Raw genomic sequence first — 27,378 nt, 5'->3', positions numbered from 1 at the left:
AAAAAGAGAAGAAAAAGACAAAAAAAAAAAAAAAACTGCAGAAATTGTACAGAATTTCTACAAATTAAATTCTTTAATTTAAGTGATATTAAGAAATTCTGGGGATTTTTGTGCAGAAGGTTCGTTACTTTTAACTACCCGACCATCCGTCCCCACTATATGCCTCTTATTACGCATCCTGACAGACAGAGTGCGCAATGATCCGCTATATTAAAGCACTCTCCGCACAGCAATTCTCACGCTCATACTAACCAATAGAGCTTTCTCACACAAACAAATGAATGTTATTATAAATATTATCATTATTATTATTTGCTTATTTTGTTATCAACTAACAAATACTACAGGTACACTGGCTTAATTTCTACTATAAGAAGTGAAGGAGCCCTATAGTTCCGACAATTTATTTTTACGGGAAATAGCCCGAATTTCATACAAAAACGTTAACATTTCATAAAATTGATAAGAAGGGTACAAGCTCAGTTCCCTTTATTTCCTATGAAAATAAAGTTTGTACATATCTACATACTATGTACATATCTATATATGCAAAATAAACTCTTCTGAGGAGCCTGAAGAAACTTCTATATCCTCATCAGTAGACTCTACATACTAAGGAGTACTTACATAACATCATGAAAAATATTTACAGAACGTAGATAATGCCTAAAATGAAATCAAGATTTGAATCAGCGATCATCTGGGATCATTTAATGCACCTTAAAAATTTATCTAAAAACAGTAAAATATTACTACAGAACCACCGAAGATTTACGACTTAGGATCTTTAATTTTACGACGTTTCAGTGAAGAAGGGAAAAAAAAGCATAAAGCATCCAGAAGCCTCAAAATGTAGAAGTCAACAACACTTAAATAGTTCTCGAGAGAGCGAAAAGAATCACGAATTATGTTTGAGCACCCACAGCAATAAAACTGCCATTCCTCAAAGCACTCTGAACTTCGCCGGGCCAGGTTCTTTTGACTGCATTCATATTTTTCAAGAGCCAGTTTGAAATGGGTCAAATACTTCACCCTCAGAAAGATTATTGTCAATGGTCCATCTATGACCCCCTGCCGCCACTCCTGAGGACCCCAACAATTGTCCATAAGAAGTGGCATTGTCGCCCCTGACGGCACTCTTTCAGGCCGCCGATAAAAATCCCGGAATATTTATAACGCCACGCTCTATAGGCTCCCCCGATCCCAGTAAATCAGCCCGGCTCCCCCAGCCATCTATTGTTGAGAGTTCGAACGTTTCTGCCGTAAACAACGGCAATTCCATGTTTTGGTTCTTTTGAAAAGAGCCTCACATCTGCTTGGGAAATATGTTCCATACTGGGTGCATCGACTTCGGGATGAAATGTCAGAATTCCCCCATAAAGGAAATCTGATAAAAACATCTCAATGACCGCGACTTTTGGACTTGTATTATTTTGATGAAAACGTAGATATTTGTGCAATTAAATTTTTGATCAAGTTTGAAACATATTACAATAAAAATACAACTACTAGAAATAATAAGGGGGAAAAAAACAAACATTCGAATTTTGACGTCTTGAACTCAAATTATATCTTTTGCAATCATGAATTGCGATAGGACCCTACATATTGTGTTTCTTGTTTCTACCAATGGAATAGAAATGGAGAAGGAATTCGTACCAGTCATGCCCATAAAAAAAAGCACGTTCGGAAAAAAAGAAACGGTAATTAGGATGTGGTAACCAAGGTATGGTTATTATGGCCAATTTGCACTCGTACACTTATCATAATGATGATGTTTGCAGCGTACAACGGTATGGTATTTTTATTTTTTATTAATCGTAAATGACAGAAATTAATAATCTGGCAATATTGCAATTGGATGAAGTTTATGGATTTAAGTTCATCTTTGAAGGCGTTTTTCCTGAATAAACGTGATTTTGCACAAAAAGAAGTTGATTTGATAGAATAATCAAATTAAATTTTTCTATGACTGATTAAATTGTAAAAATATTACGTGCATGTTTCGGCGAAAAAAAATGAGTGCACTAACACGGCAACACGTCTACTCAATATCTTTTAAATTTGGGCTTTACTAATAATTATTAATTTTATCATTTATTGGTTTTGTCCAAAGATAAACGCAGGGTTACCATCCACTCACTTCGAGAAATGAAATTCCATGACTCCTCCAGGTTTTCTAGAAAAAAATCTACGAAACTCCAGACTTGATTTTTGAATTAGCAAATTCCTAAATGAATTCTGAAAACTATGATTCGTTTTGAAACATACGCAAAAACAAACTATTAAGCATTTTAATATTTATTCTTGAACGCTTCTTCCTGCTGTCATTATAAGTCTTTGGACAAAGTACTCGCTTCACACGCGAACAATAGTATTTCTTCTGGTTTGGACGCTGTAAAGAACATAGTAACCTAACTATTGCAGCTGTTTATTACGCAAAAGACTTTACAAGCAAATGTGTCTTCTTAACAGGTTAGTTTTCACAAAGTTCCAGGTTTTTGACGAAATTAATGATTTTCTATGACTTTTTTTTTATCAAAATAAAATTATTTGAATTTTTTAGGACCCCTCTTCTACAAACAGAAAGAAGTCTTTTTAAAGACTTCTTTCTAAACATCTAAATCGTAATTTATCTTTCTTTAAACTACATGAAATTTAATTGAAATACTCAAAAACTACCATTTAACAAACACGAGGTTGCTTGAAATTTGCTTGGAGTAGCCTTATGGCCTTGAACCCTTTTCATCTTTCAAAGAGAAATGGTGTAACAATATATTTAGAGGAAATTGCGTGACATATTCAACAATTATCATTGAAAAAGCACTAGATTACCCGCAGGGCCAGATTTAGGGGAGGGCAGGCGGGGCTACTGCCCCAGGGCCACCACAACAAAGGGGCCCCCACAATAAAATTTTTACAAAATATCCTAACTTTCACGGGTCGAAAATAACGGATATATACATATATATATCAAAATATTCGGATATATATCAAAATATCGGATATTTTCGAAAATATGTGAATCTTTTCGAACCCTGATTAGGGGCCTCCACTCCTTCGTTGCCTCGGGGCCTCCACACTTCCAAATCCGGCCCTGAATTACTCGAAATTTGTTTAATGGAGTCTTATGGACTCTAGCACTCTTAGCATCTTTCAAAGATAAGTGAAAATTGTAAAAAATAATGATACATTCATCAATTCTCATTGAAAAAGCACTAGATTACTCGAAATTTGTTTGGTGGAGCTTTATGGACTCAAGTACTCTTCGCATCTTTCAAAGAGAAGTGGAAACTGTAAAAAAATAATGATACATTCATCAATTGTCATTGAAAAAGCACTAGATTACTCGAAATTTGTTTGGTGGAGCCTTATGGACCATAGCATTATTTTCATCCTACAAAGAGAAGTGGTGTAGAAATGCGTTTAGAGGAAATTGCAAAAAATAACGATGCATTCAATAATTATCATTGTAAAAGCACTAGATTACTCGAAATTTGTTTGGTGAAGCTTTATGAATGGACTCTAAAACTCTCTTCATCTTTCAAAGAGAAGTTGGGTAGTAATGCTTTTAGAGGAAATTGCAAAACATAATGATACATTTAACAATTATCATTCAAAAAATGCGACATTGCTCGAACTTTGTTTGGTGGTGTCTTATAGACTCCAACACTCTCTTCATTTTTCAAAGAAAAGTGATGTTATAATACGTTTATAGAGGAAATCGCAAAAAAAAAAAAATAATCATACATTTAACAACTATCATTCAAAAAGCACGAGGTTGTTTGAAATTTATTTGGGGGAGCCTTATGAACTCTAACACTCTGTTCATATTTCAAAGAGAAGTGGTATAATAATGCATAGAGGAAATTGCACAAAAAATAATGATAGATTAAACCCCAAAAATAACGTTGTAGACACAGGACAAAAGCCGTTCACACGCAAAAATGTCACGTCAACTTTGACAAAAACTTGTGTCATCCACGAACGGAAGCTATTTATAACGGCATCATAGAGACAATGACGTCTCTTTCCATCTGTCACTTACGAAAATTTCGTCAGGTAAAGAGGACACAACCCACCCTTTGTTTCAACGGTCGTCGGTGCGTTTCTGAACATTTCCGAAAGTCGATACTACTTGTCTTTTAGGCCACATGTTTGGAAGTCTTGAAACTATTGTTCGGCAGTTCATTAAAAACGAAAAGCCAAATTATGTGCAAACACCCCAGAACCGAAATTCCTGTATTCGTTTTTCGAAAATCAATCACTCTAATTAGTAGTATTTCGGAACATTCTTTCTGCCCAGTTTAGTTTTTCTCAACCTTTTTCAAGTTGTGATCCAACCCCGTTATTCAGGGGGGTCAGGAGGGGGCAAGTTTTAGCTCCCGACGTTGAGAAATCGATGTATTTTCATGAATATGGGAGTGGTTTTTTTTTAATTGAGTAAGATATACTCTTTGCCCCTCTCTCCTCCCCCTCCGCAGAAAAATTATAAACTGAAGGCTTGTGGTAATCCAGTTTGTAAATAACATTGGAGTAGCATGAAAAGCTTCACAAATATTCAGACATATTTTGCAATTTTCATCGATAATCCTAGTAGCGTATTAGCACTTAATTTCGGAACAGCATTAAAAACAAAAGTTAGAAAAATGTGGATACTTTAATTTTTTAGTGTTTTTATGCATTTTCTCTGTTTTGGGTGAGTGAATGAACGGTTCGGTTGGAGGATCAAGTTCTTAAGCCGATACCAATATTATATAGCAATTATAGCATATGTTTTTTTTTTTCTAAATTAAGGTAACGAATAAATTTCAAGGCTGAACTTAAGTAAGAGTAGAATTGCAGATAATGGACTTATGAAACTTTACAAACTGAAAATAATCCTGGTTTTCAATGCTTTCTTCATCAAAAAGTCATCAATTTTAAAAGCATTTTTTCACCGTGTACTCGTTTCTAATGTGTTTCGGAATTAGCTGTAAGTGTTCCAATTACTGGTTTGTTAAACAATAAAATTAATCACGTTCTTTTAGCCATTTATTAATTTACTTGAACACTTGCAATCAATCTTACTTCTCTTTCTCTAGTTTCATCACGTATATAAGAAATCCTATTCGTTTACTTTTCGAGTTCTGAAAAACTCTCCAAATGTCGTGCCTACTTCCAGCACCTCCGGCTATCTCCTGCTTTCATGACTATTATTTGCTTGAAAATAACATATCTCTTCAAAGCATTGTCAACTTTTGCGTTAAGGCCATTCATTTTACCGAGAAACAATCCCCCTTGCTCTTAAACCGTCAGCTAAAGCGAAGAAGTGCGAAAATTACGCAAGTAAATTACTCTATTTCTGATTTATTATCGTCTGCGAATTACCACTGTCAGGTTCTATAAAGCATACTTGCGCCACCTAACGATTTATATTTGTATTTTTCATTCGAAAGGCTTAGTATGTAGTAAAAATCGCTATTTTTTTTTCCTCCCAATCCCACCTGTCTTTTCTTTCTCTTAATATAAACGCGACATAGAAATTTGGGCGTCCACCTGTTTTAATCAGCAGAGCTTGGGTAAGCTTTTATGCTGCTAGGGAGGGATGCATTAAAGGGACTAATTTTTCTCTAGGAATATAGCCTGGGGATTTTGTCATTCTGTATCCACCATCTGCTGTAGAAAGCAAGAAATTTATGAGCAAAAGATGGGTGAAATTAGTAGTCCAATGATGAAACATTGTTCAACTATGTTACTTTTCCCATATGAAGCTTAGGCTTTCTTTTTTTGCTTTAATTATAGGCGTAATGCTTGAACAAAGGGCTACCTCCGACAAGTTTACGGTGTCAGTTAGTTCGTTTATTTTTAAAATAATGCTCAGAAGAAACTCAAAACACACACAGGGATGTCCCCACCCCAAGTTCAATGGCGCAAATCCCCCCCCCCCCCCCAAAAAAAAATCTTAATCTTCTTCCTCTTTTTTTTTATTTTTAGCCTTCTTTTTTATTTTTTTTTTGTTTTTTTATTTACTTAATTTTAACTAAAATTATTTTTTATAAGAAATTTTTGTGCTATGCCAATAGCGACAGACACAAACTAAATAAATGAATGAAATAAAGTTCATAATTCAAATCAAAAATCAATCAATAAATAAATTTATATAAATAATTTTTTTTAAATTAAAATCCCCCCCCCCTTCCATTTTGATGCACCCCTCCTACTATATTTCTTACGAAACATATTAGAAAAACTATTCTTGAACAAGTTAAGAATCGTAAACATTAAACTAGAACAAAGAATATGTTTTGCTGTTCAGAACTTGAGTAAGAGTGAGGGGTGTATTGAGACAGTAGCATACCTACGTAGTTGTTGGCGAAAACGGTTCCCGTCTAGCAAAAGGGGCTTCAAAATGCCACTTTTTTTTCAGAATAATAAACGATATTGTAATATTGAAGTTAAATAGCTTATCCTTCATGCTTGGAGAAAATTGTCAAATAACGTCTCTGTAGTGAGGAAAAGATGAAAAAAAAAATCCCAAATTGCAAAAAAAAAAAAAAAAAAGAGCTCTTTGCAATGGCATATCAGGGAAGGGTTACGGGACATGTTATTTTAGATTGTGCAAAAAAATTAGTTCCCATAAAAACTCATTGCCAGTTCATGGTGAAATTTGGCACACAAATAAGCCACTAATGTGTCCAAATAGCATTTTTTTTAAATATTCGAAGCTTGTATTTCTCAAAATTTTACTACCACTCAATTTCATATTCATTTCTCCATCTCAAGTTTTTTTTTTTTTTTTTAGCTGTAACTTAATGTTATGTATAATTAATTAAAACGTCAAAGTATTGCTAAATTTGAAATTTTCGCCTTTTAAAAATCAGCAGCTCATAAACGAAAAGCCCAGAAGTTCTGTATCAACGATTTGATAGGCACAACACCAAAATAAAATTTCTTAAAAAGTGGGAGCCTAAAGATTCAAAAGTTCTTTTTTTCTTTTGATTTAATATGCAATGACCCTCAAGCATAACTGAAGCAGTGAGAAGCAAAGAGATGAAAGAGGACAGTTTAAAACACTGAATGAAACGCGTGAAAAGTGCCAAATGAAGAGTCTAAAGTACAAAGTGTTAATGAAACGAGTACAAACCCTGCATAGCCTACCATTGAAAATTTTCTCCAATTAATGCAATATAACAGCACTTACCAAGGCTACTAGTACTATCTCCTGCCCCAAAAAAGAGGAGAATTTTTTCTACAACCAGTGTGGGATTTACAGTTTAGAGTCGAAGAGTGGGGGGGGGGGGGGCGGAGAGCTCCGCAATTCATTTTTAGTGCCCCTTAGAGATGCACAGAAGTACGTAAAGTACCTTCATGTGCCTTTTTTGATCCCCTTCGGTGACCCTAAGTAATGGGCACTTGGAATTGTGATATTTGTCACGTGGCAAATCCGCCACTGTCTACCATTTGTACTTGTCACCTCCAAATCTTTAACTTGGCACTAGCACCCCTTTGCTTCTAGGTAGGTGTTTCAATTAAACGTCTAAATATTTGCATTCAAATCACACGGGTGATTATTCCCTCCAAGAGTTCGGGTGCACCCCTCCCCTAAATATTACAAAGCCCCCTCTTTCAAGAGCGAAAGCCCCCTAAAAAGACAAATATACCCCTCAAAACACTCCCTCCCCCAAACTCAAATTTTCAATAGTGCTGTCTACGCCTTGACCTCCCGCCCCCCCCCCCCTTAGGGAGACACTCCTGCAAATCATTATTATGTACTCTTCTTTGCGTATCTTGTTCAGGGTCAGTATGCACGTATTAAATGCAGGACTGCGAAGTCGGAGCCGGATCTTGGGGTAAAGGAGCCAGAGTCGAACTGATTTGGAGTGGAGGAGATGGAGTCGAGCTAAAATTTCATGAGTCGGAGTCGGTCATTTTCTTCCCGACTCCGCAGCCCTGATCTTATGCGCCTGACTTTTAATGGGCATTTTTAATGAAGCAACGAGCAAGCATTTCATCACCAGTTTCCCTTTTCATGCTCAAATCTTGCACACAAAACAGCATTAGGCCGACGCCGAGCATTCGCCGAGAGGCCATATGGTCCAAACAAAACGCCAGATATGAACGGCGTTAACAACCTAATAATAAACAGATGAGGAGCCGATATTACTCGGGTGACAACACGCGAGACAAGATTAATTTCCCGCCTCATATCTCAGTCATATCTCGTTGGATTACATTATCAATTACCGAGATACCGCCATCATATTTTTTCTTTATGGCCCGAAAGCGTTAGCGTGAACTTCTGCGATGACAGATCCTGAGCGCATGGCCAGCTCGTCTTCAGGAAAAGGTCATTTTTTGAACTGAAACTGTTGACTTTAAAACACTTAATCAGTGCTCAGGATATTTATTTTTTGGCCATAATCTTGCTCAGTTATATGTAAACAGGATAGGGAATATTTTTATGTAAAGATTTTTTTTTTTTTTTTTTTTTTTTTCATGGTATGACTAGGCATCTTATCGATTTTGGCAAATTACCTTGCCATGAAAATAAACCGCAAAATCATCTGATAAGAAATTAATCAAAAACTTGCCCGAAGACTAAAATAGAAAATATAGTTTTTAAACAAACGCTTTGAAAAACGTTACTGCAATTAAGATCAGGAAATTGACGGGGTGATATTTAGTTTTTGTAGTTTTAAATGAGGAAATTTAGCTCCTGAAGAGTATAAAAAAATTTTGCATAAAAAGAGTATAAGGCAGAAACAAAAATGGAAAAGTTTTGCAAAAAACTACTCAGTTTTTTAAAGAGAAAGGTGACAAAATTCAGCTTCCGAAAAAAAGTGAACAGGACATGAAGCAAAATAAGATAAAATAAAAGAAGTAAAAAGAAACTATTTCAAAAATGAAACGGTGACTTTTAATTAATTTGGTGAAGGCATACTAAGATTGATTAACCATGAAGAGAAAAAATTTGATTTCTGGAAACTAAGTCTTAGCCTGTTCATTTATAAGATCCATAGTGACTTCAAAATCTGAAAATAGTTTATAAAATACAGAGGAGTCTCTACTTGCGCTAGGGATGTCTTCCCAGTCCCCTCGCGGAAGTCGAAATTTCACGTTGTGAAAAGGGGTATTTATAGGACTTTTTGATAAACATAAACAAATGAAGGAATGCAAATGACGGAGGAACTTTATTCGGACTTAAATATTCCCTAAAAACAATAGAAGAAGAAACAGACAGTAAAACACTCTAAGCAAGTTCCCCAATTTTTTCGCTTCTGCCCAGAAAAAAAATCTAATATTGCGCACCTGATACAACACCTCCACTAAGTCAAAAATCGTCGATTTTGTTATATACATATCCTGGTGCTGCCCGCCTTGTCTAGTGGTCAGATGAGTCTGACTACGATGAGGTGGTTCCGGTTTTGAATCCCAGCTCGGGCATGGATGTACTTTCTCTCTCCTGTCCTTGTCCTTCCTTTGTGTGAATGTGTTGTTATACTGTGAATGGTTGCCTACCCTATAAACGAGTCCCAATGGCATGTGTGTACTGTGGAAGTTGAACTTCACACCAAATTACGGTACAGTTGGAAAAAAGAAGCAGCGCACCTCAAATTGCCTGCCTAGCTGGCACAAGACAGCAACAACAACATTCATGTCCTGGTGCATTTTTATTAGTTCCATTAAAATGCAAGACAGCCACAAACAAAAAAAAAAAATTAACCTTATTTTTGAGATGTGTCAGTGTCACAGTGTCATCACCACAAGTCAAAAATTGTTGACTGTGAGTTAAAAACATGTTCTGGTGCATTTTCATTAGTTCTATTAAAATGCAAGATAGCCACAAACCAGAAAAAAAAATAATAATAACTTTTTTTTTTTTTTTTTGAGATATGCCAGTGTGTTACTATAAGAATATAAGCTAAGGCGCATTATTCGAAATGAACAGTATTCGAACTGAAAGTGCAAAAATATGTAAATTACCTAGGTGGCGTAGTTATTTTTCTACGGATATAAGCATGGACTCGAGAGTTGGAAAGGCGCTCAATTGATTTGATGGTTTGCTGGTCAAATTGACGCAAGGCCCGGTCAAACGTATAAGTTAGATTTATTCAACAGCTCAGTGAGCATATTTTTATTTTAGAATGTAACATAAACCAATAAATGGTTTTTAACTTAATGTCTCTTACTTTGCTACTCTGTTATCCACCACATTTAAATTGATTTTCCTCGAAAAATAGTTTTTGCAGATGTGTCAGTGTCGTACTAAGTGTGCGATATGTACGAATTCTTATAAATTTTTGCATGTACTTTCTTTGTAAGCAAAAATCGCGGTCCCTTGGCGCTCGTTATAAGCAAGTTCGGCTGTATGTTCGCTCAAAAAGTTTATCAAATACGCTTAACGCACCTGTACCACTGCAGTCCTTTCTTGTAGTGCCTATCGAAGAAGTGGATTTCTGGCCCGGGAGCCACAACGTCGGGATGCAGCCTCAAGATTTCGAGCAGGGCCCGTGTACCTCCCTTTTTCACTCCGATGATGATGGCACCGGGAAGACGACGTTTCACTCCACTTTCATCTTCACCTCTATCGCTGAAAGAAAAAGCAACTTTGATACAAAATTATAGCTAACAATGCTCTGAACTAATTCGTTGTAAAAAACCACTTTGATCCAAAATTATAGCTAACAATGCGTTGAAACAATGCGTTGGAAAAACAACTAAGATACACAATTATAACTAACAATGCGCTGAAACAATCCGTTATGAAAACAACTTTGTTACACAATTATAACTAACAATGCGCTGAAAGAATGTGTTGGGAAAAAAACTTTGATACAAAATTATAGCTAAAATGCGGTTGCGTTGGAATAACACAACTAAGATACACAATTATAGACAACGTTTCACTCCACTTTCATCTTCACCTCTATCGCTGAAAGAAGAAGCAACTTTGTACAAAAATATAGCTAACAATGCACTGAACTAATTCGTTGTAAAAACAACTTTGATCCAAAATTATAGCTAACAATGTGCTGAAACAATAAGTTGGGAAAACAACTTGGATACACAATTATAACTAAAAATGCACTGAAAGAATGTGTTTGGGAAAACAACTTTGATACACAATTAGAGCTAACAATGCGTTGGAAAAACAACTTTGATACAAAATTATAGCTAATAGTGCTCCGGGAAAAAGAATTGCAAACATAACCAAGTGTAGTTTCAAGTTTGCTTCAGGGCAATTCCACGGTAACAGACGCATGAATTTTGCTATCTTGCGCAAAACTTTCTGCAAAGACTCCAAATATACTAGATAATTGTTTCATTGCGTGAACTTTATGAAGAAAATGAACTTCACTATAATGCAATTAAATTTTGAAGATTTTCATAAACAATATTTGAATATCATTTTTCCCTCAATAGTCGACGTACGGGAGGAATGGGTACATTTGAGGCAGGGAAAATAGTGAGACAACAACAATTTATTTTCTCTTTGGACATTTTCAGCCAGGTATATCTTTTGGAAAATCAAATTGACATACTCTGAACAATATTATAAAAATCTTTTTTGTTAGAGTCGGTTGTAAATCGCTAGTCGACGATGCACAACTTTTATAAGCTCTTTGCAGGGTATTTGGTAAAAAGGCCCTAATTTTGTAAACAAATATGATGTATAATAGAACATCAATTAACCGAAATTATCTTGGCAGCATCTCCTTCGATAAATCAAACTCCGGATAAAAAAGGTATTTTCAAAAATAGCTGTCAGACTACAACAGAAACTCTGATTTTAAACATGTTCGCATTTACAGATTGTCTACTTACGTAAAATGCTTTTTACTATATATTACTAGAAGTGTAATAAACCGTAATACAGTAATAATCCCTATTGAGGTTAGTAATACAGTCAACATAAGTACAGTAGTTGAAAGTACTGTAAAAAACAATACATTATTTTCACTTTCGATCATTTTTGAATTTAGAAACAGTTAAAAAATAGAATTGTTTAGTGCAGAGGTTCCCAAACTTCAGACCTCCGTGGACGGCTTCCGGAAAAATTAAACTTTGCCCTCCCCCGGGGGAGGGGGCACGAGCAAAAAAAAAAGACTTGGTAAAGTTAAATCTTTTTTTTTTCTAATATATTTTTTTTACACTTTTTTTCTTTTTCATTCATTTATTCATTGTTCTGAAAAATTTTCAGAGCTCTTGTCTGGTTTTCATTTCTTACATTTTTATTTTGAGCTATGGAAGTAAAATTCTACTTGAAACTCAGTTAGGAATAAAAATGTTATCTCCAAATTTCTACAACATGTTTACTTAATACAATTTTGTAACAATATGAACTTCACCATGTACACAAATTTAATTAATGTGTAGTGTGTATACTTCTGAGGGGGGGGGGGAGCTGCTTCGTCCTACATGTACTAAAGTAAAAACTTTCTTTTACCTCATAAATTCGCTTTTTTTTTTTTAAATTAAAATATCGTTAATCGTCCTTCAATCTCAATTATATTTAACGTTTTAGCTGGATAGCACCGCGGGATCCCCTGGCATGAACTTGCGGACCCCCGGGGGTCCGCAGACCACAGTTTGGGAAACTCTGGTTTAGTGTTCCAAACGTTTTCTGGTGGGTTGGACAGGGGAAAAAAACAGAAGTGATAGAAATGCAGGGATAGTTTGTCTACAGTAGAAATGGCTGCCTCCAGTGACTTTAAACGTATATAATAACACTTGACACAATAATAAACAGGAAGCTCCGTCCAGAATTGAACGAGCCTACTTTCCCGAAAACCGTTGTCGATTCGTCCTCTCCGAGACCTTTCGTAAGAAAAATTCTTTGTTCGAATCGGACTAATCACTCAAAAGTTATTAGGGGGTGGGGGGTGGGGGAAAGCCGACACCCAACGCACATATTCCCTCTCTCAAAACCCTACTTTTCGATTTTTAATTTTTCAATATTTTTAGTGTTGACTTTTTTTTAGCAATATTTTAAAGATTCATTAAGCCTTCTTTTGTGCTTTTTTCTTCTTTCTTTGACTTTTACTGAGAAAGAAGGCTAAAAAACGAGCTGATATGTGGCTCACATGACTTCCTTTTACTCAAATTTAATGTCATTTTCCTATTATTGGCAATTTTCACTTCTCTAAATATCACCAACAGTGGCCAAATTGAAACCAGATTTTAAAAAAAAGTTTCCCAAATTTCTCGCCAAGTTGGCGATAAAACTTGGCGACCAAAAGACTGGCGATATATCGCCAAGTGTCAGCCAAATTGTAACACCACTTCAGTTTACATCGAAATTAACAATGATTTCTCCCCAAAAAGGTGCAAAAGACCCCCTTGAAACACCCGAATGCAACCAATAGGGGAGGTGCACAACTAGACCCCACTAGAAATCTACATTCCAAATTTTAACTTTCTAGGACATACCGTTCTTGAGTTATGCGACATACATGCGCACATACGCACTTACATACATACGCACTTACGTACATGCGAACATACGCACTTACATACATACGTACATACAGACGTCACGAGAAAACTCGTTGTAACTTACTTGGGAATCATCAAAGTGGCTATTTCGCGTGTCTATACGTTCTTAGGCACTTTTCCATGTGTGGTCGAGTCGAAAAAGAAATTCAACATAATTCGGGGGTGAGCAAAATGCAAATTAAGGTCGATTTTTGAGTGAAAATTTTTTCGCGAATGCAATACTTCCTTTTTTGTAAAAGGAAGTAATGAATCAATAAACTGTTATGTAATCTTAAACGCAGGGGGGGGGGGATATTATGTGAATGTAAAATTAAGCATGCGAACTATTTACTGCAAAAGAAGTTAGTATTTCGGATAATTTTATGTTAATGAATGCTAATAAATTAATGGAAACTTGTGGTCACAAACTCTTATGTAGGGTTCATTTTGATGCTGCAAGCCAACTGCTCTGCAAATGTGGCTTGTTACGCAGTCGTTTTACGCCAACATTCTGTCGTATTCTCGCCAAAGATAATAACTCAAGATAATTCTACCTTTAAGTAAACAAATATAATGTAAATACCATATTCATCTCATGATGAAGCATTTTGTTATTCTGGGAATTTATTAATTTAACTAAATACAGTTACGAGAAAAGGATTTATATTTCTGGTAAAATAACCGAAAAGTGGATTTAATATAGAAGCATATATCTTAACAAAGTTCCAAAAACGAGTTTTAATAACAAAGCAAACATTCAAAATAGCTGGTTTCTAATGTAAATAATAAACTTTTACACTGACGCGGGAATTGAATTTGGGAAGCAAACGTTGTGACACTCAAACATGTGAAGTAATTGCATTCACGTGTAGGGGCGACCTGATGGGAGGTCGTTGTGACTTCCCAAATATTTCCTTATTCGGCAAATTTTGTGTGACAATTCGGCAAAATCGGACGGAAGCTTAACGGCAGTATTGCAATTTTTAAATGCCCGAATGTCCTTTTTCATTAGATGCACGTATATGTACAAACAGGTATTTTATCATTCGGCGAAATTTGGAACTCCATTCGGCAAATTGATATTAATGCCCTCATAAAAGTTTCATTTTCAGGGCGTTGCTGTTCACGTGTTTCGGAGAAGCAAGGAACCCTCTTTCCCCACATCTATGCAATATAAACAAGGGGGCAGCGGAGCATTATTTTTACTTGACGGAACGACGTTCTGTCATAATATTTATTTTCAAAAAATCTATATCTTCTATTCAAAAATCCCAATTTCTTCACAAAACAGAGTTGCCTCTATTTCAGTCTGAATCCTGCCTGCAATGGACATTTTCGAAAATCTTTCCAAGTTATCAAAGGTGTAGTAGGACCAGGGCCCAATTTCCCAGTCGGCAGAGTAGAAAGCTGCTTAGGGCGGCAAATATTTTGGGGTGGCAAATTTTGCTTTCATCTCACATCCTTTAAATTAATTTCTTATTCATGAAAGTGAAATATTAACATTCTTTCCTTTTCCATAGAAACAACCTTTTCTGCCGTGTGCAGGTAAACGGTAGTATCTGCAGAAATGGGTCTTCGAGATATTTGAAGAAATGTGTAGTGTGTCGGATTCAATGCTAACAATAGGAAAGTGTTGGAATTACTTTTTTTCGCGCCTTTTTTCAGTGGAAACCAAATAAGCGAGCTTGTGCAATAAAGATAACGTACAATAGATGACAAAAATGCAAAAAGAAAAAAAAAAAAAAAAGGAAAAAAAATTGCAGTTCCCTTTACCTGCCCGCGGCAATTTTCTTGCAATTTAATAATGATTACTTTCACATATCTCATGAAAATCAAATATCTTTCAAGTATTTTAAATAAAAGAAAAATGCTAAATTAAAAACCGAAGAACAAAAAAAAAATTTTTCTTGCTTTTTTTAACGTGATACATATTTTTAAAATGGACAGTGTTCAAAAGCCGAAACTCTGGACTCTTTGCAATGAGGAGTACTAGGAAACAAAAATGAGTGAATATAATAGCAGAGGAAATTATTCAAATCGTTGATTCGTAGATGGGGGGGGGAAAAACATGATAAAGATGCTGTTATAAATAAAGATGACAACTGATAAAATGGCTAATGCACAAGACGTTAAAGTTCAGTGCTCATCAAAAATTCAATTATATAGATATCGAATGACTAAGCTTTCGATTTCAAAACGCGGTTCTGATCAAAAGAGAACTAATACGTTACTTTTTAAAAAAATAACATAATTTATTCGGAATGTAATCGTTTTTTGTTTTTTAAATCAAAATGTCTTTTTCAGCAAAAGATGACAAATAATGAAACAGCAAAGAAGTTAGTTTATTTATTCTGAAAATAAAGATGCTGTTTTATGTGAAACAGAAAAATTTGAAATTTGTAGTTTAAAAACGCCGTTTTAAGCTTTCTTTGCTAATGTTAGGGGAAAAGAGGTATAGAGGTCTCGGTGGAAAATTCTAGAAATTGAAGCCATAAAAACGCAATTATAGGCTATATTTATTGACTTTAGGGTCAGAGACTGTCCCAGATCGATTCTTTTTTTATTTAAAAAAAATAGGTCAAAATGAATCCCCTGCAAATTCTCGAAATTGAGGTTTCAAAAACAGAATTTTAGACAAGGAAGGGAGCTCTCCCTTCGGAAAATTTTGAAAATTATTGTCCTAAAAAACTTTAGCAATATTTTATATTTAGGAGCCATTCCAATTAAACTTTTTGTTAATGTAGTTTAAAAAACACAATTGCTTATGATATAAAAGAAAGGCGGTATGGGGACCCTTGCCCGAATATTTTCTGAAATTCAAGCCTTCAAATCGCCCCATTTTACAAAATATGGCGATTGTAAGGCCATATTTTGTAAAATTAGGCTCGGTAATTTTTGAAATTCAAGCTACAAAAACGCAATTTTAAGCGATTTTCGATCTTGTTGAGTATTTGGGGACTTTGAGCTGGAAATATCGCGAAATTAAAGACCTGGAAACGAAATTTCAGATGCTCTCTAATGCTTTCGGTGTGCGTGTGTATATATGTAGGGGGGGGGGAGTTCGGAGGAGCAGCATTTTGAATATTTTCTTATTTTTAAACGAACGTAGGAAACAAGAGAAAAAAGAAAAGAAATAGAACGGGGGGTGGGGGGAATAGAGTTGGCTGATCAATAAGCTGTAGCTATTGAATATTTTTAATTCAGGCCCTTACAGAATTGAACCCCGCATTTGCTAAGGCTGGCTCTGTGCATTCTCCCCTGCACGCACTATTTTGATTACTTTTGTGTCTGTTGTTTTTTATAAGAGCTTCAATTAAAAACATGGAAATTTCTTAAAACTTCTGAGAATTTACGTCTGAGAATTTTGCGAGGCAGTCGCCGACGCCTAGCGCCGCCAATGATGTGAAACATGCTAACATGCTAAGTATTCCAGACAAATCTCGGTTACAGTTCATATCCTCGTTTTCTATCATAATATTTTCCATTATAGGTCTAACTCGTGTTTTATATCATTTTACAATAATTCATCTACGTTGCCATTATAAGGTTTTTTTTTTAACTTCGAAGAATGAAAGAGAACATGTTATATGAAACTATAGGGACATAATAAATAATAATCATGATCAATTAATTGATTTTTGTACGTAAGTATACTGATTGTAAATATTTATTAAATTAGTCTTATGTGAATCATTTAATGACCTGCCCAACCGCAGTACTGGAACCATGAACAATGTAAAAAATTAAATAATATAAACAGAGGCGCATCGAACTAAAAATTTTTGGAGGAGGAAAATTATCATTTTACCGTGTGACAAAATAAGAGCTTGCACGCACTTCATACATACATAACATCTAATGAGAAGGAACGTTAAACATCATTAAAAAACAATTTTAAAAATTAAAAAAGAAATGAAAAATAAATCTCTATGTTGCAATGCAATCTCTAAGTTTTCCGAATCGTCAGCAAAATTTTCCGAATAAGGAATTTGTGGGGAGATTTCAGATCTGCTAGGGGCAGCATGGAACTAAATTCGGCTCTGAGAAGGACTGGTGAACGCTGACTGCTAAAATACGAATCCGGCCTAAAACAACTGTTTTTAAAAATCTCTTTAAACAATATAATAAATTAAGCTAATTAAAAATTTTGTAGCAAGTTACCGCCCTAAGCCAGGGCTGAGACAGAAATACATAAAATACACCGCAAGATCAGTTATGGATCAGCAGTATATAGATCAGCAAGATCAACCATGGAGGCGGTTTTCCGCTTCATATTCAGTTACTTCTTATTCCGGTCTGATGAGTGCTAAAAAGCACGAAACTGCAGTACTCGGATGGAATAACTGATCTGGCGGTGTATTTTATCTATTTTAAAATGTTTGCATCAGTCTTAGCATCTGAAGTCGATAAAAAAAATGTTATATTTTGCGATTTGTTGAATTTGCTTGGTATTTGACATTATTATTATTATTACTTAAATTTTAATATCGTTCTAATGAACGATATTAAAATTTAAATAATATGCATTAATAAAATAATTATCTAAACAGTAAGTGTCACTTATTTTATTAATGCATCTATCTTAATTCAGTTTAATGCACAGTGATTTTACACAATTATATTGCGTAGGACTCGATCCTTTTTCTGCAGAAGTCATTCTTGCCGCTCCACGCCCCCCCCCCCCCTCTCCCCATCCCCTCCATCGATAGTTGAACAAAGCACGACAACAACATCATTTTATTTATTTATTATTTTTTTAATGTCTCTAGTTTTATGTTCTACCTCTCTTAGCTTACGGCAAGAAAAAAAAATAGCACTACAACATCGCATTTTAAGTAGTGAGCTTCGGGATCAGGACATAAGCTATCCGACTGAAACCGTTGACAGTTTCGATTAAAAAATACATTAATGTCTTCGAAAGTCCTCTTCATCTTTTTAAACAGAGTATTGCACGCAAAATCGCTTCTCCAAGGAAAACTACACCACATTAATATTCTCATCACCAACAACACCAACCATTTCATTTTGTTTTGGCATTAAAAATAATTTCCCGTCGCCTCACGTCGGCACCTTATCGGAGCAGATGAAAGGAGCCATATCAGAAATGATTCACGGAGAGACGAAATCCTTTTCTGCGGCGCAACAGCCGTGCCCACATCCAAGCAGGTCGCGCACGTCGCTTGGCGTCCAATCTGCCACCCTGCATGCCGCATGTTTACGGAGGTAGATTGATAACGTGTCGCAGAAGGATAGCATCCACTGCGTCCGCCAGCTATCTGTGGAGCGTGAGGTTATATCGCGGATGACTAGTATATAGCTCACGATTGGGTCATAAAAATCGTATGTGCTGTGTTTGGAAAAATTCGTTATCAGCGGATGGCAGTTTTCGGATGCTTCAGCTGTAACTGAAAAAACATGCTGATTTTTTTTTTACTTGAATTAATGAACTTTACCAAAGATATTGTTCAGGTTCCCCCCCCCCCCCCCTTTAAGCGCCTTCAAAATAGTTTGACATTTCTTAGTAGACTGAAATTCACTGGAGAAGTGGAGTAAAAATACAAAAATCGTTAAGATCAGGGCCTGATCAAGCCATAGTGGGGCTCTGAGCTTAGATTTAAATTGGGCCCACCCCTCTCTCCTTTTACACAACATATTATCATTCTCACCATACATCATCACAACATTTTAAGCGGTTCTGTTTTAGTGTGCTAACTGCTGTGTATGAAACTAAAAACACATATGAGGCATGGGGTGGTTCAAAAAAACTTTTTTTTCAGCTAGAGTCCAGGACACCCCCTATCTTTTTTTTTTTTTTTTTTTTAACTTACTAATAGTAAAGGGTGTATTTTTTTAGAGGTATAGAACTTTAGGTTCAAATAAAACACCGTTAAATGATATAAATCGCCATGAATTTGGCTTTATTCGAAATATGATTCTTTGTCATTTTTATTTAAATGTGATTTCTGGTATATGACCACTTCGGCTGGCTTGGAGAACGTCTAATCGGGAAGTCCAATTTTCTGTCATTTTTTGCAGCAATGCGGGCAGGATGTGAGTGATATGTGGCGAATGTTCTTGTCCAAGGCGTCAATCGTCTGTGGCTTATCGGTGTAGACCTGAGACTTCACACAGCCCCACAAAAAATAGTCCAGCGTAGTTAAATCGCATGGTCTTGCAGGCCAATTCACGGGTCCATTAAGCGAAATTATTCGTTCACCGAAAGTTTCTTTCAATAAATCAATTGTAACACGCGCTGTGTGGCGTGTCGCACCGTCTTGTTGCCTATTCAAGATGAAATGGCAAACCAAACTAAATACAAAACAAGCGACCAAGCGACAACTATCAAAATGGCCCACAGATCAAACAGTGTTCCCGACTTAAAGTTCTATACCTCTAAAAAAAACCACCCTTTATTATGCTGTAAAAGTTTTAGCTCCTTACTCAAATTTCAAGAAGATGCTCAATGACCCATTATTTTAACACTAGCTGTAGCATAAAAAATGCCCCAAATTCAGAAACATTTAATTTCCTCCGCTGTTTTTTGTAAATAATTATTTTATTTCAATGTATATGCATATTGCTGTTGTATATTATAATATGTAGCATTGTCTTTACAGTTGAATGTATTTTTTAACTCCCCTCTCCATACTCATGAAGTTTGAGGGAGGGGGTTGGGCACCCTCTTTCAGTTGAAATAGGATGCTAAAATTCTTTCAGTATATTACTATCCACAAGTCTAAAAATAATGAGTGGTCTCCTGTTATCTAGGTTTTTTTTTTTAATGCATTTTTGAACCACCCTAATGAGGCAGTAAGAAGCAAGGAGATGTAAGTGCCAAAATTTAAAGTTTGGACATAACCAGTACAAATGGTAGCTAAACCTTTCCTCTGCCTTTGGGGGCAAGAGATACTACCAGTAGTCCTGGTAGGTGCAGGTGCACACTATACAGCATGATTTTTAAAAACTTTTTAACGAAAGCCTACACCCGCATCACAGTGCATGAATTGAACACTTCCATTTCAAGAAGTAACTGAAAAGCGTATTCGAATGTTACCCTTAATGCCCCTCTCCTCCAAGCAATTTATGAGTTCATATTTTAACAATGACAAACCCCTCTTCAAAAGCAGTAGTTTGAATCCGCGCTGGATACTGGATGAAGACTAAAGCGTGGAACACCTTGAAAACGACAGCATATCAACCTTTTGTTAAATAGCTTACAAGTAGCATGCTAAGATATATTCAGTAAATTACCGCCCATTAGCCAGGGCTAAAGCAGAAATACGTGAAATACACCGCCAGCTCAGTCATTTCCAGCCGAGGACTGCAGTTTCGTGCTTATTAGCACTCATCAGCCCGGCATAGGAAAGTGACTGAGCTGGAAATGGAAAACTTCTTAAGGAAACCAAGAGTGCGAAACAAACTGGTAGCCAATATAGAATTAGCAGACCAGACGAGTGACCAAAACAATGGTTCGGTTCAACTCGAAGATTGAACGCAAGGCAAGGTATATTCAGTAAATGACTGAGCTGGCGGTGTATTTCACGTATTTCTGCTTTAGCCCTGGCTAATGGGCGGTAATTTACTGAATATACCTTGCCTTGCGTTCAATCTTCGAGTGGAACCGAACCATTGTTTTGGTCACTCGTCTGGTCTGCTAATTCTATATTGGCTACCAGTTTATTTCGCACTCTTGGTTTCCTTAAGAGGTTTTCCATCTCCAGCTCAGTCACTTTCCTATGCCGGGCTGATGAGTGCTAATAAGCACGAAACTGCAGTCCTCGGCTGGAAATGACTGAGCTGGCGGTGTATTTCACGTATGTTCAAGCATGCTAAGAGTTTTTTTTTTTTTCGAATACTTTTCACATTGAATAAATATGATTTTGTTTTTCAACCAATGGCAAATAAAAAGGTTCTTATAAGGACTTACAAAAACAAATGTATTGCCACAAAAAAAAAAAAATATTTTGTCAATTTTAGCACATTGATAAAATTTTGTTTACCAACAACTCTTCCGTAATAAATAAGATAATAATAATGATTTTAAAAAAAGTTTGCTGAAAAGTAGTGATGTGGATCGGGTAAATACCCAGCGGGTAGGAAAATATTTTTTGGGTATTTACCCGGGTATTTACCCAAGGCCTGGGTATTTACCCGGGTATTTACCCAAGGCCTGGGTAAATACCCAAAAACTGGGTATTTTATAAAAAATGCAAAAAAGTGAATGAGAATTTTTTTTTTTAATCTAAATATGAAATAATTGGTAAAACTGATATATACATATGTATTACACAGTTTATAATATTTTTTATTGAAAGACTTGATGAAATCATGAAAGAAACATATCGTGAACCAAAGAATCTTTCTTTTCAATGTCATAATTGGAGAAGTATAAGCAATTCATTATGAACTTCAGGATTTCAAAATTGCAATCTAGGTTAGTCATATCCAAAATGAAAAAAAAAAGAAGCATGAGGGATGTTTGGAAGAATAAACTGAGAAGTTATTAAGACACTATGGTGTTATTTTTTTATTGATTTTTAAGTGATAACATGGAAAATATAGAAACAGTTTTCACATTAATAAGCAAAAAAAAATGCAAAATTTTCTTTTCTGTTGCTTTGCTCATTTGCATTTGTTCCCCTGTAGGGTGGGAAGGTAAATATTTTTTTGGGTATTTATCCGAAGGCAGGGTAAATCCCCTAGTAATTGCGCATTTTGCAAAAATTTTTTAGGTAGTATTAAAAGGTGACTATTTTCTTTTTTAAACATAAACCCCAAAATAAAAGATTAAAAATTTTAAATGAATTTTAAATGTTTATGTATATTATGTGTGTGTGTATATATATATATATGTGTGAGTGTGATACAGACCACACCTGAACAATTGAACTAAGTTTGGAGGAAATTTCTGCATAAGATATAGGTAAATAAATAGTAATAATAAATTGAGCGACATTTCGTTACATTTTGATGTCATGCAGGGATATATTACTGGGTTATAAAAGACTAGGACCTTAAAAAATTGATGTTTGCTTTTTTTTTTTGTAACCAATTAAGCTTTTTTTCTTTTTTGTAGAATGGCTTTTTATACCTGAAATTTGGCTATCAACGTTGATTAGGCATATCCAACACATTTAATGTGAATATCATATTAGATTGCTAAGCTGTTTCACACAATAATTCTTTAAATATGTGATCAAAATACAATTTTTGGGCAAAAATTTATTGTTTTGTATATGATTGGTTGTATATATACATAATGGAATACATACAGAAAAGTATTTTAGTTGAATATAAATTTTTGAAATAAATACCCGGGTATTTACCCATTTTGGGTATTTACCCGGGTATATACCCTGGGTATTTACCCCTAAAAATAAATACCCGGGTATTTTACATCACTACTGAAAAGTAAAAATGTAATCAAGAATGCTTAAATAAACGCAAACATTTTTAACTGCTATATTGCCCTCTACTTAACCAAGTGCATATTTTTTTAGTTAACCACTTACACACATTTATATACGCCCCATAAATTTCACATAATTGTAAAAAAAAAATTGATAAATTCGTGGTTAATTACTGTTTTTTTCTAATCGCTTCTCATTTTGTTGACGTGCGTTGCATGCCAATACTGCGAGATTTACCAAATAGGATATTATCGGGATGGTATTCGATCGATCACTCTAAGCCTTACGTCCGAATATCAAACAATTTTCCGTCTTGAGAAACCAGTTTAAAAGATAATTGTGAACAACTTTCCATGAGAATTTCTGCCGTATTTAATTATCCCAAAATTATGTTGGATGAGAGAGGAAGTAAGTGTTTGAGAAAATTGAATCACTTATAGATGCTGTTGAACTTTTTTTGACGATACTTTTTAGCAAATTAAGAATATAGCAGCGTAATACATATTTATAAGAGTTAACAGGGAACTTAGAATTTATTAAAAGAAGGATTCGGCCTTCACAATTTTGTTTAATCGTGTGGTGTCATGGTCAGGGTTTGCCGATATATATCAGTTGATATATATCATGATATATATAACGATATATATCCGATATTTATTTTGAAAATATCATGATATTTTGATATTTTCGATATTTATTTTTTCAACTACCATATTTTCAATATAAAAATTACATTAATATAGTAATATTGTTCATTTATTATTAAAAATAACCAAAAACTTATGTACTATATTTTTATGATGTATTAATACATCATTAATATAACGAAGTAATAGAATATTCCTTTTTTACTTGTATTTTATATTCATAAAATTATGAGTAATGTAGCAATTTTAATTCACATTAAAAGTTCCTAATTAAATATTAAACATTGGTCAAATTTAAAGAAAATGTCTTATGACCGTGCACCGACTAATGCATATGTTTTATTTCTGAAGCATATTACTGTAAAAGTAGCTAACTGAAGAAAAATAATTAAAACAGCTAATGCTGAATTGACTGCATTAAAATTGATTAAAATGTAAAATGAAATATCAAATATTAGATGTAATTTATGAAAGAAACTTTAATTTAAAGTCCATGTATTTTAATAATATGAGATAACAAAGAGTGATTTGAGGATACATTTCCCATTTTGAAGGCTCGTTTGTGTTAATTGAAAATATCGGATAGATATCAGAATACAACGCGATCCTACTTACGCGAAATGGCTATAACGCGATTTTTTCACCAGTAAAGAATTTAAGGCCTAACGCGAATTCCTCACCCGCAACTCGAAAATTTTCCGAGGGGAATAGTGGTGTGTAAGTGTTGACTTTGTTATTGGTTACTATATATATATTTTCGTGAATAAACCTTTATCCCTTTCGCGTTACTGAGAGCAGAAGTTCCTACACCATATAAATCTGAACATCGCTTATACAAAGAACTACTCCTTATCTTCCATTTTTTTTCATTCTAAATGAGAAAGTAGATGAAATATAATGACACCTAAGAGCGTTGTTTTATCTAAAGTTTGTGAAGATAGAAAGAAAAAGAGAACGCTTTTGATAATTAAATAAAAACTATAGCTTCACGAAAAGCTGATGAGGCTTTTTGAAAAGCTGAATCTCAATTAAAAAATGCGTCGAAGGTAGCACGACAATTAAGTATGAGTGAATCTACCATACATACAATTAAAGGTCAAAAAACGGAAATCCGTAAAAGTTCACGAATAATATCTTAGTAAAATGTAAAAATTTATGAAAATGAAAGCTGCTCTTGTATTGTGAATTAAAGAAACCAAGAAGAAGAATGCTGCCAATGTCACAGATGGAAACGATATGAAAAAACTAGTGAAGCAACTGTTTTAAAAAATATATTATAATAACGGTTTGATCATGCAGCATAAATCATTATCATCTTCACTTTTTAAAGTTACAAATATCATTACTGGATCTAATGTACAGTACAACTATGGTGCATTTGTTTTTCTTACTATATACTGTACGTACCGTATGCTAGTTTATTTTATGTCTTTCTTTCCCATTGATCACTGATTTTGTGCATCATAGCAGTATTTTGTGTTGAATAAAATGGTTTGTTAAAAAATATATAAGTAAATATTCAGTTCTTTATGTAAGAAATAGTAATGTACAGTTAAGAAAGGGTTTTTAACAGTTGATGGGGTGTTTACAAGTGTCTAAAATAATTGGGTACGTTTATAAAAGTTTTTATGCATACCCTTTTCCACAACGCGAAATTTCGACTTTTGCGAGGTGTCTCCGAACGTATCCCTCGCGTAAGTCGGGACTCGACTGTATCCGATATATATTAAACTATCGGATATTTTCAAAAATATCATAATATTTTTAAACCCTGGTCGTGGTAAATTTTACGTACCATTTTTCTCCCCTTCCTTAAAAAAAATCTAAACAGTGTAACAGGATGATTCAAATATGATTTGTAAGACTCAAATGTATGTATGTACGGAGCCACAAACACAAGATGTTTCTTCATAAACTTTTTAGAAGGAATACACAATTTCGGTTTTTTTTTTTTTTTTTGCTGCGCTAAATCTGCAAGCAAATATTATTAATTAACTAAAACATAAAAAATATACTAAAAAAGCCAACCGAAGTTTCAAAACATTATGAACTTTTTTTAAGGAATTGCAACTTAGCAGTTATGATCTTTAATTGGCTTTTATCAACTTGTTGCCAGTGGATAGGAGGTCACGGGAGTTCACTGTGGCCTCCCAAAAACGTCCTTATTTGGCAAATTTTGTCTGACGATTCGGCAAAATTCGGATTTTCATTCCGCAAATTGAGAATTTTCGCCCCCCCCCCCCTCCAAATTTAAGTTCGGTGCGCCTATGTTTATTGCTGTCTTATATAAACAAAGACCCCTTAAAAATTCAGCAAGATACTCAATCAAAGTTTTAGCAGTTGGGATAGTTTCAAAACTCGAAATGTTTTCCAGCTTTTGCAATCACGTAATTTTTTAATGGAATAAAAGACATCTAAAAACTGCTTGAAAATGTAGAAATCACACACACACACGCACACACACATCGTTAACGCATGCCGAAATTATTTTGTAGGAGCAGTTGTTACGCCTTCGGTGCTATCATAAATACCGATGCCTTCAACTTTAGCGGAGTCACTGCAAGTTATTTTCGCTATTAGTCACTTCTCTTCTGAGACATATTTCATTTATAAATATAACTGAGAAACCGTGAATCTTTGTTGACAGTAAACAGGAACAAAAACCGGAAAGCTTGCTGTTTAATAATTTATGTTCATTTATATTATTTTTGCCTTAGAAACAGGGTTGAGTTTTTCCCATTCCGCAAGGAAATACTGGGAAAAAGTGGTAAAAACCGGGAAAAACTTCCAAATAACAATATGTAAGAAATATTATTGCTTTTTGAATCTGATGTGTAAAATGCAAGCTAGAAAAAAATAGTTATTACAAAATTCCCTTGGGTTTAAAACTATTCTGTAGGAAAGGAACATGGGCGTCGCGGCCGGGGGGGTCCAAGGGGTCCGGACCCCCCCCCCCCCAATATTTGAGGACCGGACCCCTTCAATATTTGAAAATCGGACCCCCTCGATAATTGTCAAGATGAAATTCATTATTTTGGGGAAATTATTTTTGCTTTGAAGACTTTAAACAGTTGCATAATACATAATTTACCATGTTTAATTCATATCAAATAAAACGAAATGAACATCGAAAAAAAAAATTGAACTAAAAAAAAAACAAAATAGGTGATGTGTATAGTGAATGGAAAGTCGGAAAGTGAACTCCATTGACAAACCATTGCTCTGCTCTCTGCGCACACTAGCTTCAGTGGAGGACGCTAGAAAGGGGACACCTTCTCCCGAGTGCAATGTCAACCATACATAGTCGAGTCTCCAGCGTATATGGACACCCCCCCCCCTTTTTTTACGACTCTCGTGCTAATAAGGCAACAGAAGTCAGACGGGGATCTGAGTTTCTGCCCCTTTCAGTGGCGTATATATGATTTTATTTTGAGGGAGCCCATGTAACCAAGATTAGCTGCCCCCTCCCATACACTTTTTTTTGTGACTTCAACTTTTTTTTGGGGGGGGAGGAGAGAGTAAGTGTCCTGATCTTCTCATTTTTTTCGAGGTGAGGCAAGGACTTCATACTGTCACCCAGTGGCGCAACCAAAAAAATAGTTTTAGGAGGGCACTGTTTAAAAAAAATTCTTGCTTTAAGTGAGTGGGGGGGGGGGGTCTTCCCCGGAATTTTTTTGGAGTTGTAGTCCTAAGAACGCAGTTTTAGACGGTCTCTGTTGAAGGTATGGGGAGGAAAAATTCTTGGGGCTTTCTGAGGAAATTGTTAGAAATTGAAATCTTAAAAACGCCATTATAGGCTATATTTGTTGACGTTAGTGAAATGAAAAGAAATAGACTTTTTGAAGGTGTCCTCGATTGATTAA

The 27,378-nt window shown here is 35.0% G+C and overlaps 1 protein-coding gene across 1 annotated transcript in view; it reads right to left on the bottom strand.

Annotated features, from left to right (window-relative positions):
• Window positions 1-27,378, bottom strand: part of LOC129223798 (heparan sulfate glucosamine 3-O-sulfotransferase 3A1-like) — a 125,420-nt gene that overhangs the window by 83,393 nt on the left and 14,649 nt on the right. The window contains exon 2 of the mRNA XM_054858154.1: window positions 10,391-10,573. Within this exon, the coding sequence (XP_054714129.1) occupies window positions 10,391-10,573 (183 nt within the window). The remainder of the gene's footprint in view (window positions 1-10,390; window positions 10,574-27,378) is intronic.

Source organism: Uloborus diversus, chromosome 6 (assembly GCF_026930045.1).
Source record: "Uloborus diversus isolate 005 chromosome 6, Udiv.v.3.1, whole genome shotgun sequence".
NCBI classification, from domain to species: Eukaryota; Metazoa; Arthropoda; class Arachnida; order Araneae; family Uloboridae; genus Uloborus; species Uloborus diversus.
Note: the sequence above shows the minus strand (reverse complement) of the source record. Positions and strands in the feature narration are given on the sequence as shown.